Here is a 27764-nt window from a genome sequence, read left to right on the forward strand (position 1 = left end):
AAAATGAATGCAATATGTGAGTATAGTAACAGAATTTGCTTGGACATTATTTTATAGGAAAAGAACCTATACATTCTGCATACATACGTAACTGTTTTACACGAAAATTCAGAGAAGCGATGTACGTATGATCTATTTTCACATTTATTCTTCTCTCTGTTTTAATGGAATGGAGAATTTTTCAAATGGGATGTTTAAATATTGAAACTAATAATTTATGTACGTCGATGCAAACGATGAAAATGTAGAAGCTATATAGTTCGATATTGGAATATGAAAACAAGGGTGTTTAAATTTCCAATAGAGATAATCCCCTTTGATGGGAGGAAATTTTTATTTCGTAGTAGAAAGTTAGCGGTTCGTGTGTATAATACTTCAACCACTGTGTATTCAAAGTATCGAAGGTATCTTACACGCGAATAGACAATGCAAATTAAAGTAAAATAGATGAAACGTAAAAATTTATAAGGTTTGTTCATTTTAATGACTCCATTGTGTAAAAGAATTTATCAATACTGCCATCTTATAACTTGCAACTTGCAAAAGTTCGCTAATAATACTCTTTATTTCCGAAATATTCGTTTCGGAAGTGAAACTGTTACGTAATTTCTGAAGTTAGTCGAAGTTGGTAAGTGGCTTAATTCCTTTTCACCGAACTTAGTAATGAAATTTGGTGACACAATGAAGCTTCGAATACCGTAGAATTTTACATTCATACGCCAATTTCAGACCATTTGTTATCTATAGAAAATACAATAGAATTATACATACTTGTTCGTGCATAGGAAAGATTCCTCCGAGAATTACATCACCATTGATACGTATAAGCTTCGAACCATCCTCGTCGCGTCCCTTTCGGATGTGGCACTCGCTTATTATGATAAAATATAACATCCATGTTAAAATCTTGCCCACGCTCATCTTGTACGCGGCAGCTCCGATTCTTTCCTAGTATCTGCAACGTGAAATTGAAAAATTACTTTCTTCCATTGTAAATAATTAATTTCTGCGCAATTTAACGCAACACGCTCATACAAATTTGTTTACTTCGTTTTCGTACATAGACTGCTATCCAAAGGTTTGATAAAAGCTGGACTTACATACATAATAAATAAATATTATATAATATTTGATAAATAGTAAAATAATCTCTTTGCGACTCTACGAAATCCAAAATTGGCGAATTGGTCTTTCTGGTCCTTCGAGTTTTATAGGCTACTATGGAATACTCGGTTTAGGAATTAGGATGCGACACAAGTACAAAATGACTAGATGCTAGGACTGTACTCATTCGTTGTAGTATCTTTGTAGAGTCATTCTGGGATAGTAGCTAGTATATACAATGCAGAATTCGTGGGGTTGTTGTTCCTGCGAGCTATGAGGATGTTTGAAAGCAGTTAGACCCCAGGTGTTCAGGCGTTTAATGGGACCGTTAATTGTTACGACGCGTCTCCAGGTTTATAATACTTTGATCCTCGGGAGTTTAGAATTGCGTTTGTTACTAAATTCACAGTAATACGTGACTTCTACATTTTCACTCTCGTTACAAAATTAATATTGTTTGCCACAGTTATCTGCTCAATGGACTGGTTCCATCGCGTGCAATAAAATGAACGAAACTGCAATAAAAAGAATATTTTGGTTAAACTTGTTCAAACTTGATAGAATACGAATATATTATTAAAAATTGATACTTCGAATATTCTTAGGATCAAGCAGATAAAGAAAATTGTTCCGGACAGAGACTATCCGTTATTGCCATATATAATTACAACAATTTCACGGTAATTGGATTCTCTGTTTTGTTAATGACAATCTATTCGTTTCTGTATAATTCGCACACGTATTGGGAAAGGTTCGCAAGATCTCGATATTGGTTAATCCGTGATTGAAAACAGAAGAGGATTAATTAGAAATTTCAAGTCGAATTAAAAAAAAAGATAAATTTCTTTCTTTCTTTCGGCTATTTCGTTCAGACTCGTTCAGTTCATTCCCTCGATTAAATTAGTAACATTTACAAGGAACAGCCGGTCCCTGCAGAAGACCTGCAAGTTCGACTGCGTTGACGGGAAGCAACGCTCGGATACTTTCGAGACAGTCAGCTTCTAAAAGTTATGTAAACTCAGTTTTGCCAAGTATTTTGGGATTGCTGCTTCAAGCATAACGCCGCGTTATGAGATGTAGCGAAGTTCAACAGCCTCGTAACCCTAACAAACATTGTATTAAATACCACAAGATTGCACAGTTAGTTGTACAAGAGGACGCATTTGCAAAAGACAGTAGCTAAATTGAAGGGGAACGAGATGATCCAAACATATGGTGGGACTAAGAATTCGCGTGGATAACGAATGGTTGAGAACCAAACGAATATTTATGTTGGAACGCTAGTTACAAGAAGCAAGAGCGATTCAGAGAATGCATGGCGAGACTTAGCGTGCATGGCATGCATAATGCTTTGTTGTGCGTATGAGATCTTTGAAAGTACAAACTGATCGAGAAAGTCAACCGTGAATTTTCAGAGAGTCGACCAGAGCCAGAATTAACCCGTAATTAGGAAACTTTCTAATACGCGCACGAATACCTGTCATTATTGAGAACTCCGCGTATCGGAAAATGGCATGATATTAGGTTTTCACTTCGAAGGAACACGAATATTAATAATTACAGCCTCGTCGTCGCCCGTTCAATACCAGTTGCTGTGTTGTAATCTCGCTCGTAGATTCGACCACCTCAACACGTGGCCCCTTGATTGATGTAGATGCACATTGCTAAGGTACTGTTAATCACGGGAAATTACCTATCATAAATTACCAACTGACTGATAACCCACACTCTCATTCAGGATGGTACAGCGACAAGAAACATTACCTAAGTATGACGCGCGAATTTTCACGAAACTTTGTACATAACTTTTTTTACCGATAATTTTCTATATTTAGAGGAACTGGCTTAGGGAATGTTTGCAGAAATTTAGAGAATGAAAGCCCGCAAAGAGACAGAAAATATATTTTCTTAGAATATTTTGGAGACTATCAGAGATAAAAGCAATTCTATTAAAAAAAAGAAAAAAAATGGAATTGTTGCAGTTTTGAGTACACTGACCGATACAATTTTCCACCCTCTATAAGTTATTCGTTAATTAATACATTGCTATTATTTATTATATTTATGTTATAACACTTCAAACTTGTGAAATTAATGTCGTTAAAAATCGATAATGAAATAATCAAAGAGAAAACATATAAAAATTACGAACTAATTTAGTAGTTATTTCGATGTTAAATCTGCAGTCGCCAACGAAACGTTGACGCAGTGGACACTTCTTTAACGTCACACGGTTTCCGTGATATGAGAGATATCCGAAGGGCATGCGAGTTCTCGCTTGGATAATGCTCGCTTAAAATAAAATTATATTAAATAAAATTGTACAAATTATACATTGTAACGAGTAAATTATTAGATAAAATATTTTCTTTCATAAATCATACGATCTCTCTTTCAATGAATTACATGTACAGTTCCGCTCTCTTGTCACATTTTGAATAATCTCTTTTCGTTAATTTTTTCAAGTGAGATACGTTTTATAAAATAAGAATGCATCCAATCTCTGCTAGTTTACTACTATTACAAAATATCGTAATAAAACGTCGGGACAAAACGTTTCACGTTAAAAAGTGTAAATTAAAGATTGTACCATACATTATTTATTAAAACATTAAAGTAGGACATATTTGGAGAGTTACAGCAAAATAATAAAAAGTAAATGCGAAATGTATTTCAATAATAAAACATTGTGTTTTGTATATAGAAGTATTTTACCATAACTACAAAATAAGATGTCTCGTGAAAATAGTGTAGTCTCGTGAATATATTTGCCATGTAATTTTTCCTTTAATAATACCCCTCACAGATTCGATTATTTGATAATTGTTTATTCTTGCCTTTATCAACTCTCAACATACACACAACATGCACATCGACAACCAGAATAAATTACTAGCAACTCAACGGCAGACTATTAAATGGTAATCTATGTATGGTGTATGATTTATGAATTTGAATCAATAATTCTCGGTTCCGCGTTGCAGAGACACGTCGCATCATCATCGATTGCATGCAACTTGGTATCAGTTATAGCGGCATATAATACTCTCAATTCCATTTCATTCCATTATGCTATTTTCTCGCGTAATAATATCCTCGAGTTGCAATTACGTTATTTTCGCTCTGCGTACGCATTTTCCACCGCATAGTCCAAGAACTGGTCGAAAAATAATTTCACAATTTTCTAGCATTCGAAAGTTGAAGAGAGCTTGTCGATCGAACGATCTGATCGAAGTGCAAGGCATTTAATCATTTCGAGAACTGACGCTGAGGAACTCGTTGAAAGATCGAATATTCTTCGATGCGAAATAAAAATTCTTCCAACATCTACGGTAGCTTTTAAAGAAGAAGCGACAAAATTAATCGAACCGTTCCTTCGGATATCCTTCACGCTGAATTTCCCAGGAATTTCAGTAGATCGTGAACTATACAAACAGACAGGCGACCACCGACTGCCACGAGAAACTTTTGCACACCGCAAGAACGTTCCTTAACATTCTGATATTCGAAGACGCGGTTAATAATCGCCGATAATAATCGTATAAGAAATATGTATGAACGTGAGCTAAGACTTGTTGTACGGCGGCTCTTACTATGCGGCCTGTGATCTAAAAACAGAGAATGCAGATTTTGCAGCCCTCTACATAGCCGTACACTCTGAATAAGAACAATCATATCGGGGAACTTCATCCTGATTGTCACATCACCGTGGAAAAAGGAATTTCGTGTGAATGTTTATGGCGAGTAACTGAATTTCGAGCGGTCGTGCTTTGCTCTGAAACGCTTGAAAGCAAAGTGTGAAAGAAGAGTACATGGCAGCCCAAGCTTTTGAGTGGACACGATGGTACGTACATAGATGTGTCCTGGGAATATCTGCGTAGTTTGCCTGGACTGAGTGAAAAAGAGTGTAAAATGAAGAAGAGGAAAATGTGTTGGGATTGCTGCATGTTGTGTGAAAGAGTTTAGTTCCTCGGGTGGTGCCGAGAGTGAGAGTTTTGTGTCGCTGAGTGATTTTGTTTCCTGTCTTTCGTACGATCAAATTGTAGTTTAATTGAGAGTAATAACAATTAGTTAGAACCGCATCATTAAACAGATTGTATATTTGAACGATACAATTTGAATGGGTTTCATTAACGTGGCTAGTGAACGAAAATTCGGCCAGACTGCCGTTTCATTTTTCACTTGTTTCATCTATCGACACGTCTATTGATTTCGGCTGGCAGTGGAGCAAAGGAAAGGCATCTGTCGAAATGCAAATAATCCACGTAAAGGAAATGTCAATAATGTTACCGTCATAGAGCTAGGATTGTATCGACGAAAGGAGAATTGAAAACTGTGAAAATAGTTGGTTTTGAAATTGTTCGATAAGTTCAAGGTTACGTTAAAAATCGTTTGGCAAGAACAATGGCAAAGCAAAATTGAAGAAAGTAAAATTAATAAGTAGATTACGAATTTTTACGCATTTTTGTAAAATTTTAATGCGTAGAAAATATGTATAAAAATATGTATATGTATATGTATAAAAAACATATGAAATACTCAAAGTATAATATTCGTTATGATTTCTGTATTGTAGTAGGTATAATTAAGCGTTAATTCCTTGTTTCTATCTGCCTCTGCAAAATTATTATAACGCGTAGAAAGATTATGCAATGTGAAAATGTTGGAAGCCCTAAATCAAAGATAAACATTTAGGATTACTTTATGGATCGTGCTTATACATATATCTTACATGCTTGAATACCTAATTTGTTCAAACCATCCATCACTATCTATCTATTCAGTATATCCTGAATTTTGGAATTTTCCAAACAAAATCTATATTTGGTACCGGTTATTTAACTAACATCGAACGTAATATTCAAGATATCAAAGATCAATATTTTATAAAATATTTGTCTCGGTATTGTAGCAAATATGAACAATAAATTTTTAAACTGTATAAAAGTTGGAATAAACTAGCACGTGCGTTTCATATTTTCTTTTAATAAGTCAGATGAGGCGAGAAACGCTTTAGAAGAGAAATACAGTAGCGTTTCCTTCCTTTTTCGTTATTTTTCATCTCATTCGGTTCGTTGAGAGGCGAAGATCACGGTATCATATATGCCGAGAGAAGATCGCTATACTCTCATTTTCCTAAATAGGACTTTTATTAAATTTCTTTTCCTACGTTGCCACTTACCATAATTTCAGTCAATTTCGATAGAAAAGGAATTTTGTCGCATCTTAAGAGTATCCCATAGGAGGAATACGTATAACCAATATTTTTAGATTAAAATGGAAAGCATACAGTTTCCTAGAGGAAGCGAAGTGTAACTCGAGAATAAAAAATGATATTTGCTCTGGTATTTTAAAACAAACCACGGTAAACACGAAATTCTTACTATACAGTATGAAAGACTATGAAACTCGTGAGACTATGAATCGAAACAAATTGCAATTCTTTGCGTGATTGAAAATAGATAAAACGTATATGTAGACAAAATGAGCTACTTTTATGTCAATGATATTCACGAAATTCACATTTACACTTTCTATTTATATAACAATGCGTTAAGAAATTAATTGTCGTACATTTTTGAAGAATTACAGAATTGCGAATATATGCAGTTACTTTAAATATTCTACAATTTTACAATCGCTTCCTGTACCTTACTCTTTAAACTTTCAAGTTCAAAATTACGTGGAACATCCCGAATGTACGTAAAATATGGGGGAATAACATTTACAAACAGCATATAGCAAATATTAAATTTCAGAGGCGTTTCATTGCGGCAAGTCTGAGAATTATCGTTTAGTTGAAACTTTAAAATCAATTTCGCTCTGCATCGTTAAAAGGTGCTCTGCTTCATAGTTTTTCCAATACAGAAAACGTCCACCCTTCTGACAAACTTTGGGTAACTGCTAACAAGGCTTGTCCTTTAAGTCTCTTTGATCCCATCACTTGAGATTCCAGAAGCAGCCACGGAGCTCTCGTTTTAGACAGTACGTTAATCATTTTCTTTTTCTTTCATATTCCATTTTCATTGTCCTTTCCTTATTCTTAGAAACGATCCCTGTTGTAAGAACGTGATTAGATAATTCTGATTATTAAGCATAACTGAATTATGAATAATTTGGTATATCGGTACTTTTTCGACAGAAATCTATTACGTTTTTTAGATGGATGAATGGATGGACGTTTCGTTTGAAACAAGGCAACAAAATTTGTGTTCTAGACACGTAGAAGTTTCAGACTAAACAAAAATTAACTTTAATTCGCAAATCTACATTCGAATGCGCATTTATGGTGGAATCTAAAATATCACGCGAATAAATTCGCCTATCGAAAGAAGACAGAATTATTTGAAATTGCGAGGGAAAACTGGGAGGAAATACTACAGATAAAAATATTAATAATACTTCGTTAACCCTATGACAGGCTCAATTGATACTTTGTAATTTTAAATTAAAAATTTGCTGATTTAATAAGGATATTTTTTTGGTATTAGTTAAAATTCTTCTAGATGAACATATTTCAAATAAACGTATATGTATACGAGATTTAATCTAGCTGGGAAATTGTGTAAGTACGTAACTCTACGCGTACTGTTTCCTCACGCTGCACATCCTGCTTTACTTTGTTTCACGGCTTTAAATTCCTTCGTGTACGAATTATTAAAAGTTGAAGGAGAAAAAAACGTTCCGTTTTCTAATTATCTCGCTCGGCTACACTTCATCCATTCGTCTTTACGGGTGTCTTTGTCTGAAATTTAAATAAGTGGGCAAATATGCTGTCCGCTGCAGAAGAATCGCGAAATTTCGAGGGCATCTCCTGCTAATGCTGTCGGCGTCCTGCATGCTCGCCTGTCCATCAAAGTCAGGTGTGCCGTGCGTTCATGTGCCGGTCAACGTTAATTAAGAAGTCCGCTAGTCCAGATATGCATTGTTGTCCACGTATGCCAGTGTTTCTCAACCTTTTTCAAACTACAACTCCATTTCCCTGTAAAATAACGTATGACCGTACTCTGCTAAAAAGACGCTTTTAATAGAAGGAGCGTTCAGACGATCAATATTATTGACGATATTATTGTCAATATTTGAGGTTTTCAACATTATCGTGGCTAGAAGACCCCTAGACGATCAATATATTATTGTCAATACGATGTTGAGAATCTTAAATTCATCTATAATGTTGCGTATTGATCAGAACCATTGGTGGAATATTACGATGAAAGGCTGCTGGAAGTCGTCTTAACGAAGCTTTCTATAAAACTAATTACAACTGTCGGATTGTTGGAAATTTAAGAAAAATTGAGGCACAATGTTGAATAATATCTGCTAGTTTCTTTGATGATACTCTGCTGCCTATAGAATGGCTTGCACGAGCTTCTTTTTGAGAAACTCTTTGTCATCTTCAATAATAGATTCCTTCAAGTAGCTTTAGACCATCCAATTTTTTTCCCACTGGAGGATTTTATAAAAAGTAGAATAAATGATAGTAAGCGTGTGTCATATTCGATATATAAAATGAACGGAATTGAATATCCTAGCTGACATTCAATATTCTTTATCTAGTTGGAAAACGAAACCCTTTTAACTAATCAATTCTGAATTTTTCCTTTTTAGCTAAAAATAGGAGATGTTTTCGTCATAGAATACCAGTATCTTAATAAAAGTGCGATAAATAATTTTATGTTTCCGGAATTTCCGGGACAAGTCGATAATAAAATAACTACGACGATCTCCCAGAAAACATTTTGTCAACATTTCCTCGAGTTTGGAACGTCACAGGTTGAGAATCTATGACGCGAAGGTTCAGTTTTTTATCCGAAGAAATAAAATTACGATATTTAAAAGATTTTCGTCTACTGAAAACATTATGCCACCGTAAATTTCATTATAATGTAAAGACATTAAAGTTGTAAGAAACAACAAATGCTTTGTCCGAACTGACTTATACCAAACTGACTGAAAAACTGACTTATACCAATTCTACGAGCAGGTAGAAAATGGTTTACAGGTAGCAAATTAGAAAAGAGGATAGTAATAAAAGCAACAGAAATAAAATTAAAATCTCATGAATGAAACATCAAGGAGATATCGAGACGTGTAGTAAAACATATTTACACGAAGAGGAAATGTGTATACGATGAAATGAAATCTAAGCTGTTCTCCATAAAAGAGGAATGCAATTTTACTGTGTAATAACGCAGCGAACATTAATTGGAACGTGAGCTATGACAGAACAAAATTAGTCTCTTCAAAAAAATTAATCGAAAATGCAACAGAAATTTTTTATCAAAGGGGTCATTTGCAGAGAAATTGATTTTTTAAAAATATCGAACGCATCTATACTTGTCACGTAATGTATGATGTACTTCAGTGAGATTTTTCCCCTCTAATAATATCGATAGTACGTACAATAATAAATTATATAATAAAATGTTTTCGAATAATTGCTTCGTTGAAACCGTGAAATAAAATCTGTAGAATTTTATTTGTTTTATCATCGAATATGCTACTATATATTACGCAAGAATTGCATTATTATCGCTAGCTATTATTATTACTACGTATTTACATACTATGTATACTATTATTTATTATTTAGGAGAATTACTACAATACTGTTGTACCGAGTACTGATAACGTGTTTAAAGACTAAATAATTATTAAAACGATTGTTGCAAAATGTACGTAGAAAATGTTTGCTCTGAAAGCCACCTAGTTTGTTAACTTATTCACTGGCATTCTTTCTCGCACAATGGATATTAGTCAATAGCTAGACAAAGATGCATTGTTCATAACTTCTAGCGTAGCTTAACTTTATGTAGCATGAAAAGTTGGAACAACTGTTTGCCGCAGTTGTTCGACTTTCGTTATGTTTCGAATATAGATAATCGATATGGTATGTTTCAGTAAATGAAAATCGTGCTTACAATTAGATTTCATTATATCTGATTAGATATGCACGTACACAAAGTGATTCTAATAACTGGGCCAAACTATTGGTATCTCTGTTCTAAGCGAAGTTACACAGGAAAATTTTCCTCTGTTTAACTAACTATACCATCCTGTGGCGCGAGTTTTCTCGCAATAACATCCACGCCTGTGCAAACTGCGATTCCACTTTTATTCTCATATGGAACCACTTTTTATACAATTACTTTTTCTCCATAAATTGATTTTTTTTTCACTTGTTTCGCCAGCAACGTTATTGAAAACTCGATGATTATTTCGATATCAATATTTTTCATCCCGCGCAAATGCGAAAATATTTCATCGTATTTAAAATAAGTATATCAAGTTGGACAAAAGTTGAGAAAAAGATAATCGAACGATATTGTTTTTGGGCAGTCGTTTTGTGTTCGAGTGTGCATCAATTACATGTTGCAGAGTTTAGCGTAGTTCATAAATGAATTGATGTTATGCAGATGTTGGACAAAATAATGTAAACACCCCTTATACGATATATATACAATATAAATATGCAAATTTGTGCTCTCGCGAAACATATGTAAAAAAGTGGAATCCAAGCAAGCGTTATGTTTTTCCTACTAAATAATATTTTGAATATTGTACTTTTTTTATTCTATATATTTTTGCATATATATCACGCACATACACGCACGTTCTATGCATTTTTACACCTTTTAATTTTTCACGGATAAAAATTCGCAATCTATCAATAACAGCTCTCGATAACTAATTAGTACAGACATGATACATGTTTATTAAAAATATATTTTTCAAATATCCGAAATATAAAATAAATACTTGCCAAGGTTCCTTACACTTTTACTGATTTGATCACGTTATACTTTAATCACTGCGTATACTGACTATGTCATTCGTCCCTTTGAAAACGCTGTGCGAACGTATCGCGAAATTTTCCCCACGGAAAGATTTTAGTAAGTGAAAATGTTCTGTTCCAAATGTTTCTTTAATTACTGGAATTTTCTGGCTGCGCGACTATGGGATAGCGGAATTATGAATTTTGTAACAGCTGTGCAAAGACTTTCGGATCTTTTCCAGTCGTTAAATGTGCCACTAATGAGATGCGTTATCGTCACACGCAAAAACTGAAGAATACCTAGCACAAGGTTTATATCTGTTCAAAAGCATTCTTCTAAGAGTCTGAAAGATCACCTTGTAGATTACGTCCTAGTCCGGTCTAATGGCCCTTTCGCGGATGATATATCGCGCTTCAAGTTCTAGAGACGAGATTCCTTTGCATCGGCATCGCATAGCTGGAGCAATATTAGTGGAAAAATTAGAAGAGCAGCCAGCTGAAAGAGTAAAAGAAATACAGTTTGGAAAAATTCACGTTGTTTCCCTTCAGAAATCCAGGTATGGAACTACGAAAAGGAATTTGAACAGTTAGCGATTAAACTACTTTTGATCAGAAGTTTAAGTAAAAATAGCATATTAGTTGAGCTAAAACTCGCAAAGGTAACGCGTTCGAATATTTTCACCTAGCCATTTCTCATCTTGAATTTATGATCGGCCGAAGTACGAAGCGTAAAATTTAACAAATCTTTGACGACAAGTGCGAAGCATCGTTGGAGCATCCTCGAGAAATATAAAACGAATGCCTGTTTGCTAACCTTGTCCATTTGTAGTAACTCGAAACTCGTGGAATATGCAATGTTCTATATGTTATACAACTCTAGCATTTCGAACGTTTGCAAGAACCTGTCTGAACTCGTAACTATGAAAAAACAAACGAGAATATCTTACGCTTGGTCTGTCTTATTTGAATTCTAGAGCCATTACTTATACGAACGGTGTATTTCAAATGATTACGTTGATAAACTTATATGAAGTAGCGGGACGAAACTTATACGGCAATCTAATATAATGCGGAGGAAAGCGGCTTCAATTTGGAAATGCATGCTGGCCGAATACTGTCCAACGTTGGAATAAGAGCGGTTGAAGCTATTGTTCATCGTCAATTCATCCTCTACGAATCATAGCTAAACAATCGTAACTATTATATCTGCAATTGGACTACTGCCTTCGTCGCCTTCAATTATATTAACGTAATCTCGATACAGGATCATTGGTAATGTAAGTAGACGAGAGCCAATTTAAGTCTGTCGATAGTTACGTTGTATCTGGAATTATGGAAACTCTAGCAGAAGGCACATCTTCGTGAATTTCATTTCTTTTCACTATTATACGTGAAATAATAGTATTTGCAGCGCTCTATTATCAGCAGACATTCTGCTCGGATAGCGAAACGTTTGGATATTGCAGCAGAACGTTCAGATATCGAGATACTCGGATAATGGTGTTCGGATACGAGAGGTTCTATTATGCTGCTACAAAATTTGAAAGGAAACTGCTATTGTTAAATTCGTCCATAACTCGTACGAAATTAGAAAAATTCATATTAAAACGATAATTATTCTTCCTTGTTGTATGTAACTATTTCTCTAATTTCCACAAATTTTGGAACAAATTTGTAATCGATATGAAATTTCTTGGAATTTAACAGGATAAAACTATAGATTCACTGCGTTTTTGCGCCTTCATTATCGTCTGTGACCAGCACTATTGATTCTTCTCTCTCTCTCTCTCTCTCTTTCTCTCCCTCTCTCTCTCTCTTTTTCTAGAATTGAGAAGCAAATTTAGATTAATGTAATGTTAAGATACATACACACACAGATATCATTTTTAAATATTTCACGCGTGTATTGTACGTAATATTTCAATATGCTCAATATGTGAAACAAACATATGCAGGAAGATATAATGTTTTAACTAAGACATAATACAATATGAAAACTTTCATTCTAAACGTGTCACACAATTCCCGGTAATCGGACTGTGGTGAATAAGAGATTAAGTGGCCTTATTTCTCGTTTAAACAAGTGTCATGTACAGCTGTTCAAGAAGTCGAGTTTATGAAGTTGTCGTGCAATAAAGCAACTTTAACTTTGAAATCTCAGTGCACTTATAGTGGAAACCAGTACGGTGCCTGGCCTCAAATCGATTGAAACTTATATTTCAATTGTCTTCTCTCAATTACAGAACCTGTCTTCCCATATCGCATATGCTAATTGTTCTTTATTTATAGTTTAAACAAAATTACGTAGTTGACCAAATAATTTTGTAACGTGCTCGATGGAAACGCGCTATCGCGAAACCAAGGGCCGTTAAACTAATCGAACAAGAAGGATAACACGTGGCCAACGCACTGTTTAAATAAAGAAGAAAAAGAAGAAAATATCAGCGGATCAGCAGCGATTAAATGCCTAATCGATTGAAAATGCATCCTTGTTCATGAGCATTAGGATGCCTAATGATTTTACACCGAAAACGATAACAGATTCACATTGTTAGCAAAACGATTAATCGGTTAGAAACTTAAAAATCCGGGGGGAAAATTCGTAAGAGTCGTTTACTAGAATTAGAAAGAAGTACGGAATTAATCATTGCAAGAAGAGCGAAGATGTAATCATAAAAATTCCAATTAAACTTCAGTTCGATAAGCAATACAAGAAGTAATCGCGTTGCTCTCGAAAGAAAGTGGAAAAACGCTTTCAACAACAAAGAAGTTAGCCTGAAAGTACACGCATGTATACTGTAACAAGTACTTTTTTTACTTGCACACACGTATATACCCAGCGTTCTTTCAACCCTTTGAATAGTGAAGTGGTTGCTTGACCAAGTCAAGAATACAGATGCCAGGGTTACTGTGACGTGATGTTAAATTATGCAAATAAGAAAAGTGCTTTTTCATGTAAATATGTAGCATACATGTACACTGACGATCACACATTATCATGCAAAGTTGTTCCGCTTCTCTGCTATATACTTTAAACTTTTTAACGTGGTGGAAATTTTGTCCTAAGGCAAGCGACGATATTACGCTGTCGATACTGTTACGTCCACATTTATAGATAAAACACAAACATTTGACGTTCGTATCTGACATGTAGTTGAAATTTTCATTTGTTACGTTAATCAATCTCGAGAGTGAAAATTTGCGGAATGGCAGTTTCACTATGAAATAAGAAATCGTTAAACGAAATATATAATAGACACGGCTACAGCAATTGAATAGTAATAAAACATTTACTTGACTTTATTGATTTCTAAAACGAAGAGAGACGTATTGGGACGAAAGTTCACTTATGACAGCATGAACGTAACGCTCTTTGATCCTGAACGTTCAAGGGTTAATACGAATATATCGAAATAGGTTCTGAATAAATTTCTCGGCGAAAATAAAATGAAAAATGATCGAAGGCTACAAAATTGCTTGAATTCATAGGGTTCAAACTTTCAGGAAGTGCAAAAGTCGGGTATGCAACGTACTTAAAAATGTTCTCAAGAGGAAAAGTTCTTTATACACGGAGAAGGATTCTCTTGAAAGACCATGGGAAGAATGTTGTTTTCCTTTCGTTCCAACGAAGAAACGTGTACCAAGTAAGAATTTTACATGTAAAATTAAATTCACCTATCGTGCCATTTTTATCCCACATCGTACCATTTTTCCCTCTCTAGAATCTGTTGATAGAGGAGCTCTAAAACCATTAAAACCCTTGCGCCTGCAAAAGTCAATTCCGATTAGCATAGCTTTTATAATCGTTTTACTTTCAGCCACCTAAGCGAGTCGAATCGTGCTGTGCATTCAGATCGGTTAAAATGGTATGGTGGAAATAGAATATATTAAAATAAAATTCTCCGCTCGATTCCGTCCCCGTACGTATACTAAACATCATAAAGCTCATTAACAATGTAAGCAAGCTTCGTACAAATTATTTGCAAGTTGCGACAACTTTCAACACTGTTCTGTTATATCAATTTGTAGCGTATTAGTGTTGGTTTAGTATTTAATGAACTTAGGAGCTGTTCTAACAACAAGTCAGAGTTTTTCAGCGTTTTCAAATGAAATTACTATAAACAGTTGTACTATCCGATAATAAAAAGTATAGCGACCCATAAAGGTATTTGAAAATTTTTGTTCCATATGTTATATGTGCTACAGGGAACTTTTTGAAATTTTAGTAGCAACGAGGTTTGTAAATTGATGAAATTATACTGCTAAAACTTAGAAGTAACATGAAAATGTGTATAAAAAAAAGGTTACAAGTTATTTACTGCAAACAGATATAAATAAAGAAATAAGTATCGGTAAAGTACAAGTTTGAAGTTTAATAGTCTACAGTTTCCCATCTCGTAAATTGAACGTGATTTCTTATGATTGCACGTTTCATAATAAAACTGGATCTTTTCACTGAACTTTCCCTTTGAGTTCGTATAAAATATTTCATCTAATCAGTGATTTCATTTGAACGAGTTATTCATCGAAAAATATGTGGATACGTAGTATATTTCTATATGAAAAGATATACTGAGACTGAGACACATCGAATAATTGTCACTTGAAGTGCCTATTTCAAAAGAACCCATTTTAACATCGTGCATAACTAAACAGGCAAAGATAAAAATGCCAGTGTGTACATACTATATAAATGTGCGTATATAAAATTTAGCTGCTTTTTCACAGCAACAGGTTGGAGAAGTTATGAAAATAATATTATAAATCTTAATTTATTACGAATCTACGAAGTAAACATATTTTGGCGTAGTTCGTCTCTAACAACACGATAGATTATCATTAAATATTTTGATAATAGGTATGCTTATAATCGAGGGATTAACAATTACTTGTTTTCAAGCAAGTACACGATATAGTAATTAAACAACAGGGTAGAAAATTACTAATGGTTTGTTATGTGTAATATATTTGTATCAGTTGTCATTCTGTGTGAATTGAAAAATCAAATTGAGAAGTTTTATCGACAAACAAGGAAAAACGTCCGCATTTCCCAAACGTGCCAAAACATCTATTAAAAATGATCGCAAAATTCATTCAACATTCGCTGCCAATTAAGCTAACATTTTATTTCGCTCAGGTACTTGGCAACTCTCAGACAAATATCTGTATTTCGAAACTTTGTTTATTCCACGCTTGCAGCATTGTTTTATTTATTATTATTTTATACTATTTTGGTAAACTCTCATAATATTTTTCAACGATAGTTGTATCGTTGCGTCGAGTGTACTTAATTGTTGAACATAATTTCTGATAAGGTCTCTAGATATATTTGTTTGTCCCATTGAATTCTGTGTATTAAATTGGATATTGATTTCACGTGAAAGCTATTACGTGTTCATAAATATCGAATAAACCAAAACGCATAATTGGAAAGACACTGTCCGAAAATCCAAATTTCTATGTTCATGTATATCATAAATTACCGAACCAATCATCATTGTCTGTTTAATTATAGTAATAAACTATTTGATAGATTCATTGTCGGAGAATTACGTAGGTATAAAACATCCAACGGTATTTTATCCGTACAGTTTAACGATCCAGTTTTTATTAATAATTCCGCAAGAAATTGAAAGATGACCCACTTAATTGTTCCACGTTCCGAGTAAATCAATTCCTCGAAACAAACGTTTTGTATACGAAGTAAATTTTTCCCGTGAATATAGAAAGTATTCGTACAGCAACCATTTTCGACAAAAATGTCGCGGTACTTTATTTCAGAAACATTATATCTTCCCTATAATTAACCGAATTATGTAAATGAAACGTTGAAGCAGTTGCACGAAGAAAAAACTACCTGAGGAGCAAACTAGAATTTTGAAACAAGTATCGGAACAAGTAGTTAAGGTCGAATATTTATCTTGCTTAAATATTATGTAGCAGCAAGATAAACGAGCGGATCGATCATTCATTATTCAGCAGATAACTTCCTCTCCACGATTCCGTCTTCCTTGACACTCTCCAATGCTACAAGTGGTAATGCTCAATATGAAATACCAAGATCTTTGTGCGATATAATTACCAATATATCAATCTTTTAGTTTTTCGAAAGTCAACTGTTAAATAAATTTCGACGTTATTCAATTAATAACGATTCACGATTGTTGAGTGTATCAAATATTGTTCAATTGTATAAAAACTAGAATTATATACAATTATCAACCACATAAAATATTATTTAACTATACAGAAAGTAATTCAGGTATTCGTATTTAAAGTAAAGAATATAAAATAGATCACGTTCTTTTTATTTTATCACTAGAATATAGAATTTATTTTTTTATTTCTACATAGAACGTGCTCCTTCAAGTAGAAACTAGTTGCTTCGAAAAGAGCAGTCACGTTTAACCGAAAGTCGAATAAATGTTATCGATTGGTCTCACTGACATCTCCTAGTATCGAGTAAGACAGACATTTATATTGTACGTCGCGTCGGTTCGATCCCACAGCAAATATTTCATGTTTGTACACGCCAAGTAAAAGTAGAATCTTTATACACTATACATATACATGGATATATATATATACATATACATATACATATACGTAAGTACGTTTTATGTAGGAAATTGGCCGATTAATTATTTCGAGGTAAATTGAGCGTATAATTAAAAAAGAAAAAAAAGAATAAAACATAAACTGCATGACACTAGAAGTTGCTAGAAATGTAGTATCACACAGCCATGTAAGTTTCTATCGAAAAAATAAAAGCAATTACAGAGGAAGAATCGTAAAAGGTTTACTGTCGATGATCCAGATATTGGATGCGGTCCAATTGTTATTTCACTCAATTTGATCGCTTGATAACGAACAATGCAATGTGTGCGGATGTGCGGCACGTGCATCTATAAACGACACGTAGGTATACATTGTGTATGTTGATACAGTAAATTTATCTTATCAAGGTGGAAAATTCATAGGTACTACTAATGAAAACCGAAGTTTTGTTACCTATGAACCGATATGACGACAAATTGAGCGCCTAAAATAGCATCTTCAATAAGGGTAGTTCTTCCACGATCTAACACTATCGTTTATAAGTATCCAAACGCTTTAATCGATCTATAACGACGGCAAATTAAATTTCACTAAAATGCACGAATTAACGATGGATTACATTCATCATATTAATCAAGTTATTAATCGTATTAAATCAATTTAATCACGTCATAATATCAGTAACAATCTCTCAGAAGGATTAGGTTGAGATTAATTTTCAACGTTTCAAGATCGTATCTATCTTTTTAAATGACATTCTCTATTATTTTATCTTCAAAGAAACCATTGGATGATCTCGATAGTTCATGGCGTAAAATTATTCGCTGCTAAATAAGAGCGTAAGATAATAATGATAAAATAAAAATAATGATTCTTATTCGACGATTCACGAGAGACTTTCAGAGTGGCGTCGTCTATTTGCAATTATCGGATTGGCGGGGTTCATGCGCTTCTTATCACTTCCGCATTAATTGTAGCATACGCTGCAATGAATGGCTCCTTGTTTCCTACCTTCTAACATTGTCGTTGTATTATTCGCTAAGTAATGTAGCGATATGATGGATGCTTTGCGCATAATACACGCACAGTAAAAGCTATAATCAATAGGATCTTCCCGAATGGGTAGATAGGTTGTGGCGAGCCAATTTCGTGAACAGCTCGTCCGTTCGGCGTAACGCCACTTAAGTTACTTCTTCAGAGAACGCCAAGACGTATCGCGTAGCAGGAAAAAAGAAGCCAAATACGTCGGAAGGCATGAAACAAAGACGAACGATCGCAACGTGTGCTCCGATCAATCCGGAAGTGATAAGAAATGTACGAGTCCCTTTCATCTGTCGATTGCAATGTCACGTCTGCCGACGCAAACGTACACTATACCACTTCGAGCACCCTTTGTGACTTGGGAATCGGTGGTCTGCCGTTTTATTTGTCATCGGCTTGACCTTGTGCTATAGGTCATTGAAATCTCCTAGATATCTACCATTGTACTGCAGATATGATAAATTGTAGCGTATCGCTAAAAAGCACAATGACGACAAAAAGTATCGACACATGCTCTCGTTTTTTGATAAAACTTGTTTGAAACTTTCTTCTACTTTGATGTCAGCATGCTTTATGGCCTCTTCTACGTCGATCAACTTTTGTGAATGAAATTTTTTTCGTGTCTCTAGAATTAACGAAGATAATCGAGTTACTTTTTATGCGTGCGTACAAATGTAAATATTTGTGCGTAATTTTACTTTACAGGAGTGTTAAAGATGAATGTAAATATTTAGAAAAGTCTAGACAGACACGCTCGGTTCTTATTTATGTACTTTGGAATATTCCTTTACTTATTAAAGCGTTATACAATTTCCTGATAAAACGACAATGAACGATTAAATAAAGACTTGCCCACTCTGCTTAACGTTTTAAAGTCTTTTCCGCGGAAAAGCTTTAAGACTTTCAAAGAGACGACTTTCAGACAGATACGCTACAATGTTAAGCAAATGAAAAACACCGCATCAAATAAATAACATACATTAAAGTAAATAGTTTAAGCAATTATTACCCGTAAGATATTTCTCGAGATAATATCTTTTCGAGTCTGTCGCGATTTTACAAAAATCTTTTTTTATGACATAAAAATAGAGTAATATATTCTATTGAAAACAAATAAATTTCAGGATATATATATCGTGTCAATAGAGAGTAAAAATTGAAAAATACGTTATCGAAGCCGAAAACAACAGATAGATGCCCTAACTTTTCAGTGATACTGTGATATTTTGCTGCTTTCTATTCAAGTTCGCGTGCATGACGTATGAAACGACATATCTCAGACAGAAACTATTCACACTGGACAAATATTGGTCGAACTTTGCCAACCAACTATGTTAGTCACGCTATATATTGATAAATTGATCAATTGTGCTACTATTATAGTTACGTGAAATTGAAACGATAATCCATCATTGGTTAATAATAATAAGTTCTGTTTCATTGTAATTCCATTAGTCGCTTAATGTTCTATACGATGAAACGTATATAGCGTACATATATACAAGTGTATTTTTCCCTTGATAGTGCTTTGATTGGTGTGTGTATATATATATATATATATATATATATGCCATGTTTTAGAGCAACTACCGGTATTAAACTTTGAATTGTAAATGAAATAGTTGCACGTAAGTACATAAAGCTGATTGCATTCCTCTCTTCGAATTGCTTTGTCCTAGAGAGTTCAAAACACGCTTAAGCTCACTTTTTACCGATCACGCGTGTTTTTGCCTGTTTTCCAGATCGACAGAGTGTAGGTATTCGTCGTAATCTATGGAAGGAAAAGTTTATAAATTAATGTGTCGGAAGATATATTTCATTAATTAAAACGTAAAATGCGAGACTGCACTGACATCGCTTTCTATAATGCCATTAGAAACTTTTCACTGAGCGAGAACGCGAAAAGAATGCACAGTTAAACACGCATTTTATCAACTGCTATTGTTTCCACGGCTATAAACGAGGTACGAAGTTGAAGGTATAGAATCCTTTCCTGTTTCTAGGGTTAATTATAATTTTGCTAGATTTGAAAAAAATGCTGAGAAAATTGAGGAAACCAAAGGCAAGTTGAAACAGGCGATAAAGAAAGAAAAGAAAGTTTTAAAGAACAAACGGAGAAAGAGAGTAACCGCGACTACGAATTTTTATGCAAATTCATATTTTCATGAATACAATTAAAGAAATGGAATGTAAGTAATAATAGGATCCGAGTACTTTCAGTGTCTTATATTTTTAGATATTCGCCGCGTTCCCCGCAATTTTTCATCTACAAACGCAGACGAAAGAAAAATAGAGGAAAGTCTAGAAAATCTTATGATAGAAAATTCGTATCTTCGCGAATACAACTAAAAAGATCGAATGTAAGAAGAATGTTATTTCTATTAAATTCCAAACCGTTTTATACGTTTTTTCGCCTTTGAATTTTTCGTAAACATTTTCAGTATAGCAATAGTTACATTCAGCAGCTGAAAGTGGTTATTTTCTCGTCACAATACCGGACGAAACGCTAACTATAACGTATATTTACGCTTTTATTGGCGTCTTAAGTAACTGTCAGAAAATGTTACGATCCAGCGACATTAACATTTGACATATTGGTCGAGGCTCAGCCTTTATTTCTAAAGTTGGAGATGAACCTGCTAGGATCGATAGTTGGAAACTACTGATCGTTCAGTTATGTTAAAGTTGCCGGAGTATATAATCAAATTTCAATTGTAAACCGTTAGAAAATTTACAATTGATTAGAAGAGAATACGAGCCAGCGTTCCATTATGATTTCAAATCTATCGAACAGCACACGGAAAACAATCACGTGGCTGGCGATTGTAAACCGTGAGAGATCAGTCGTTGTTCGATCAATTTGATGACCTATTATACGACAGAAATCACCGATAATAAAAGAAAATTGCGAGAAAAAACATGATATGAATATTTGAAGGAAATTCACAAATTCCACTAAAGTCAGCAATTTTTAATAAAATTGTTAAATATTCCTTCGATATTGTTCGATAAATGCTGCTTAGATATTTTATTAATACTTAGAACTATCGAATATTAGCGAGTATTGATGAATAATTAAGATTATCAAGAAGTATAATTAATTAGAGGTACATAATACTTAATGGACCGTAATTATCTTAGTAGTAAATCCAAAATTCTTCATCGTGTTTTATATTTTGAAGAGCAAAAACCGGTTAACGTATAATATTAAAATATGTGAAAATACAGTTAATATCAATTAAATAAGTTAACGACTCAACAAATAGAAGATTGTTGTATGTTTCCACCAAGAGAATGCTAATTGACAGAAATTCAATGGATTTTCGATTAAAGCGTCATTATTATCACATTATGAAGAATGTACGAACTTACAAACCACTGAGAATCAATTTCATGCTGTTTTTAAAACATCCCTCTCTTTCCAGAACTATGCGAATAATCGTTTGTGAGTAAATAGCTATTTCATTGTTTCGCTTAACAGACAATTATGGTATGTTGTGCTGTGTTATTAAAACGCAAATATCATACGTTTGAAAGAGTCCAAATCATGCAAAACTCTATATTAAAGGCAGATTACTTAAATTATAAAGCAGATGCGATTAAATATCGAATGCTTATTAGATAAAATTTCAATTAGTTTAATCCTCCATCGTGCTTACTGTAGCGTTGTATAATTACTGCTATCTAGATTCCATTTCAAACTCTTACTCAACTTTTTCTTTCCTTTTGTGTTCACCGTGGCTAATAAACTCAAGTCGGTACTACAAAGTAAGAGAAAAAGTAAGTCTAAGAAGGATAGAAAGATAATTGTGGGAATACAACAAAGTTATCAATGAAGGTACAGTTGACAGAAGTAAACAATCTAAATTGCATTAAGTAAAAATTATTGCATCCATTGGAAAATTAACGAGTCATTCAAATGACGTAATTGCTCAAACACATACTCTAATGTTAATTTTGTGTGCTATATCTCTCTCTAAATTCTCTTTGATTAACGCTATGAAAGCTAGAACATAGTAAATGAACGTTCATGCAAACGTTTAATGAACTCTTTTGCAAATATCGATATTGACCAAAAATTAAGAATCAAACGACATCTTGTATTAATTTGTCTACGTTTTTATCGTAGTAAAGTATCATTTAACGTACTGGCGAGGTATCTTTATGATAATGTTGTTTGACAACTAAGAAAATATCGAATTATCGTTCAACACGGGCCAATAGCTACGTTACTCTGCTTTCGCTTTAAAAAAGCTCTTTGTCCACGAAAAAGTAAAACATCGCGGTAAATGTCGTCTAGGAAAGGTATCGAGGAACTTTTAGTTTCAAAGTTCGAAGTCAATAGAACGTTTATGGAAGCGTCGTGAATTGAAATTAGAAAAAGAAATTCAAAGGCGTGCTGGAATTAATTAACAGTTACGCCTTCAAAGGCTTGCAATGATAGATCCTTAAAGCGAAAACTTCTATCTCGAGTTCGAATATTTCGAAATCGGATCTAGTGAACGCTCGATCGAGTTTCTATTGATTAAGATACAGCAATCGTTTCGATGACAACGAATAGCGGATGCTGGTCTCGCGGTACAATGCCGTAAAACTTGTTGGCAAGAAAAATGAAAGCGCGGAAAGCCTGGCAACGCGAATCGACATGCACGTCTACTGTATGAATACGACTAGAGGCACGGATATGTCCAGTTTCGTCGGTTTCAAAGGTTACGAAAAGAGAGTAGAAAATTTCTCTCCTTACTTTCTTTCGCAGTCTTTGTCGAAGCTTATTCAGGAAACAGCGAGGACGACGAATAATACGCGCGTTGCATTTACGTCTTTTCACCGCGGCAGACTGGTCCGTCGCACCGTTGGCTACAAATTTCAGAAAGAATGCTATTTACGACGAAGCTTTGCAACGACAATCACGATCACTAAAGGCGAATAGATGAAAATAACAGGCAACTACTAGCAAAATATGGACGTTTCTTTCGATGTGAACGTACGCTGATCGTCCAGGATGCCGACGTCGCTGCTGACGTTGACGACGCTGTCCTGTCTATCGCTTCAGAAAGCCGGAGAAGGGAGGAAAAGCTGCTCTTTTTCTCAGTGGCGCGCTATCTTTCTTTCTCTGTCTTTCTCCTGTTTCCCCGAGTTCTCCACTTCTCGTACTCCACTCTCTTTCGCCAGTCGCCTTGCTCGCTGGTGCCGCGCGCGCCAGGGAATGATCACGCTCTCTCCCTCTCTCTCTTTCTCTTTTTACCCTTACATACACATACACACACACTCCCTCCCTCCCTCTCTCTCTCTTCCTCTCTCTCTCTCTCTCTCTCTCTCTCGCCTTATCGTTCGTTCTTTGTCACTGATACGGGAAAAGCAACATAGCGACAACGTCGTCCACGAAAGGGCTCAGGGGAAGGAAAAAAGCAACGAAACTAGGAACGCGACACCGGTACCACGGGGTGGACTGAAGTCCCTACGAGCGCCGGTCAGATTCTTATAGCTGGCATCGGGGCGCAAGCGCTGATCGAGCTTCTCGCCGCCTAGGGATGGGCCGCCGGTACGTTTCGAAAAGAGGTGTTGATCCTCTTCTCTCGGCCGATCGACTTTTCATCGCAGGATGAGCCACGAAAACAGCTTCCCGATAACCTTCCTTACTCTCCTGGTCTTTTCCCTCATTTTCTTTGGAGCCACGAGATATCCAAGACAAAGTTCACTCTGGCCATCCCTGTCGATATCACCATACTCGGTACTCTCGCACTGCGTCAAATGTTATTGTAGAAATTGCAACCCGTCCATTGCCTGTGGCATGTACCAGCGACTGTGTTTGTCATCGTCTAACATCGATGAATCAAACATACCGAATCGATAGACGTTGCTACCTGGAACGTGTTCGCGCTGGACCTCGAAAAAGATTCGAAAATGATCATTCGTACGAAGGAGATGGAACGTAGAATTAAAAGCATAGCAACTGCTACGAGAGAGAACAGAGAAATTCGATTTTCTTTTCCATTTTGAATATGATATCGAGATAGCCTATTTGCGGATTTCACTTATCGTTAGTATCAAGCGATTATTAATTTGAGTAATTCAGCGTTGAAAGGAATCTAGAAAGCACTCGTCTTTTGTCTTTTTAACAAACGTTAGATGAACGTAAATACTTTTTAACGTAAACACGATCGTAGCTCTTAGCTTTCTTTTAATAGTGAATATTTTAACAATACATGTTCTTTCAATATTGAATATTTTATATCAGATGAATTTGTTATCAGATGCTATTTAGAATGCTTTCAAGGAATGAATATCGAGGCATATAGGATTAAACAGTATCCAATTAAGAATGGTAATAAGTAAGGACAATATGAAAGTTAACGAACACTGCTTTTGTTCGTACGGATCTTCTGCTCTCAAAAATAAATCAACAAATATCGACACATACGCGCAATTCTCTGTATCTTGCTTGTTGACGCCATACGTTTATACTTTCCCCGTTGTTGTTTGCTTTTAATTAAAATAAACAAGGAGTTGCTCTCGAACGATCAAGTTTCTAAATTCTGACGCTCGATGACATTCTAAATATTCCTTCTTGTAGTTTATATATATATATAATAAAATTATATAAACAACTAATTTGTCTTTTGGAATAAAAAATTGTTTCTTTTCTAATCTGATTTGAGAAGGTAAAATCCTCGAGTCAGATTACAAAAGTCTCTAACAAAAAGATTTGATCACATACGTCACATATGCTAAAAATGTAAAAAATAGCTTTTTATGGAATCGGTGGTTAAGTTAGTAAAGCAATCCATTTCAGGGTTTTGGTTAAGTGCTACGTTGTTACTCACAGTCATCTCAGAATCAGTAGAACGTACTTCTGTCTTCTCTATTCTGTGACAGACCCTCTAGGAACAATGTTTCCCATTTTTCAAAGTAACGCAACATCAGCTTACTTGCCATTTATAAACTCCTTCGCACATTTTCCAAACTATCGATCTTATGACATCCGTTATTAGTCATTCCTGATCATCTGAATTGCTCATGGTTTACAGACGTTCCTTGTACCTACATACAGAATGAATTTATGCCGTAAATCGTACAAAAGTAAAATTTCCAACTACCTTCGACGACCTTTTTAAACATATGTCGTTGTAATACAAAATTAAAGTTTCAAACGTTGATCGAATCAGTATATGAATTCCAAGTTTTCTGATATTGTACAATTTATGATGTGTTTACGCAAAATTTAAAGATGCAAAAATCTACAGATTATGCAAAAATATATAAAGTACAAAAAGTACTGCATCCGTTTTAATTTTTGATAGATACACTGAATCATCACTTAGTTTCTATTTCGTGAACCGAGTTCATAAAAATATGAATTTGTACAAAAGTCTGCAATCCGCTGTGAACCAATAAATATTAGTAACTTAATGCATTATTTATCAATTCAGTTGAGAATTATTTTTGCCTTAATTTATTACATTACGTAGAAAGGAAGACTAAAATCTTTTCATACAGAGGACGAAATTTACGAGTAACGGAAACCAATAAATTTACAAATAAATGTTCATATTGCATACCATATATGAGACAGATAATCGATATGAAAAACGCAACATCACTTTTAATTAGAAGTATGAAGTATATAAAATAAGATTAATGCTGCCGCTGTTCACCTCGACTTTAAAAATAATTATTATGAATGTTGAATACGTGAGAGGCATAATTATTAACATTTACTTAGTTATAATCACGCTATATAATACTGAGCATATACCATTTTCCAACAAAGTATAAAATGAAGTGGGCATTCATGCTGCAGTAGAAGAATACTGTAAATGTTGGCAATTGTGTAGAAGATTGATGATCGACTGTACAAATTCTTTCACCGGGTAATGTTCTGCTTCCCTTGAATCTTATGATCTTCGATGGATTAACTACTACCGATTTTTCATCTTCAAATTTAGAAGACGGTTTTCCCTAAAAAAAATATTTTCAGATAAAGACAGAAAAATGGAGCTTGAAATCATTTTTTTTCTCTTGATTATGAATATAACTTTTTTTAAAGAATATAAAAATTACCACTTGAAGCTTCCAACTTCTTTCCTTTGAAAGAAAAAGAAACATTTTTCGTTCAGGATAAGTTTAATCTAAAATATGATAGAACGATTACGCGATAAATATGAAAGTAGCAAATATTCTAGCTTCAGCTACATTTTGTAATATTACTCGAGTAATTAACGAAGCTAATTAGAACTTGCACACATCTGTCTTTTTAATAATGTTAATAAATGTCGTAACTCATTTAGGCGTCTATTTATTTAGTAAATTTAAAGTTTTATTTTTTCGTAGTCCGTCACAATTCCTAAATAGTCTTATAATATCTGAAAATATAACTCTGTCAGCTATTAAAAGTTAGTCTTTCGAATCGTCCTCGCCATCAAGGATGAGCATTTCATATCTTTTTGCCGGTAATTAAGTTATCTGAAGTAGGTATAATTTCATTTTGTAATTCGTACTAACTTTCAAAATTAGTACACGAATGTTCTTATGAAATCTTACTATGATTTAAATTTGTTATTACATATTAGCAAATCATGAAATATCTTCAAGTTTTAAATGAACAAAAATATTCTATAAACTATCATAAATAATACATTGTTCTTAATAAATGAACTACCGCGTAGCCTCATTTTGATTAAAGTTTTTAAAATAAAATGGAAGAAAATTGTTTTCTACGGAGAATTGCGATTCCATTGAAAATTCTCTACCCTTTCTTCTCTTATCTGATGTAAGAAAAATATAATAGTTCTCAGAAAATAGAAAGTATCAAATAAATAAGAAGCATGTAGAAGAATTTCTCAGGCAAAAATTCCTCGTATTATATTCGGTACACAAGATCCAAAGGTAAGTCTCATTAGAAAACCGCAGATATCAGCAGCACGACTTTGTTAATTAACGATACTTGTTTCAACAGAAAGTTATCCGAAAATTGTCAAAGTTCTCAAGGCGACAAATAAATGTTTTTGTCAATAATTTAGCTGCCATTTAAACGCCAATGTACTGCAATATCTGATGTCATTAAGGGCACTTCGCTATCTTGAATTTAGGTGGAGATTCGCACTTCAGCATACCATCAGTGTTAGGGAGATCCTATATTCGTACTTCGCACCTTATTGTTTGCCTTTCCTACATTATCACAGCGCTTCATATTTATAGGTACTTGTGTCCTAATATCATTATTCAGCTCTTATTTCTCTGATCCTTCGTATCTCTTCCCAAATTTTAATAATTTAAATAATTTTTC

The 27764-nt window shown here is 34.3% G+C and overlaps 1 protein-coding gene across 7 annotated transcripts in view; it reads right to left on the reverse strand.

Moving 5' to 3' along the window:
- LOC117232360 (metabotropic glutamate receptor 8-like) overlaps nucleotides 1–23938 on the reverse strand; it is a 40077-nt gene extending 16139 nt beyond the window's left edge. For 4 of the 7 annotated variants that reach the window (XR_004493118.1, XR_004493122.1, XM_033491733.1 and 1 more), the window contains exons 1-2: nucleotides 23467–23938; nucleotides 772–955 (exon numbers count right to left, since the gene is read on the reverse strand). Coding sequence is in view for 5 of the 7 variants with exons in the window: in XM_033491733.1 (XP_033347624.1) it covers nucleotides 772–921 (150 nt within the window). In the remaining 2 variants the exon portion in view is untranslated. Of the gene's footprint in view, nucleotides 1–771; nucleotides 956–1287; nucleotides 1600–23222; nucleotides 23336–23466 lie in introns of those variants that run through there. The other 3 variants (XM_033491709.1, XM_033491717.1, XM_033491726.1) reach the window with 3 other exon arrangements.
- Between the last annotated feature and the right edge of the window lie 3826 nt (nucleotides 23939–27764).

The sequence above is a fragment of the Bombus vosnesenskii genome, unplaced genomic scaffold (genome assembly GCF_011952255.1).
Source record: "Bombus vosnesenskii isolate JDL3184/JDL3185 unplaced genomic scaffold, Bvos_JDL3184-5_v1.1 scf7180000013263, whole genome shotgun sequence".
Lineage (NCBI taxonomy): Eukaryota > Metazoa > Arthropoda > Insecta > Hymenoptera > Apidae > Bombus > Bombus vosnesenskii.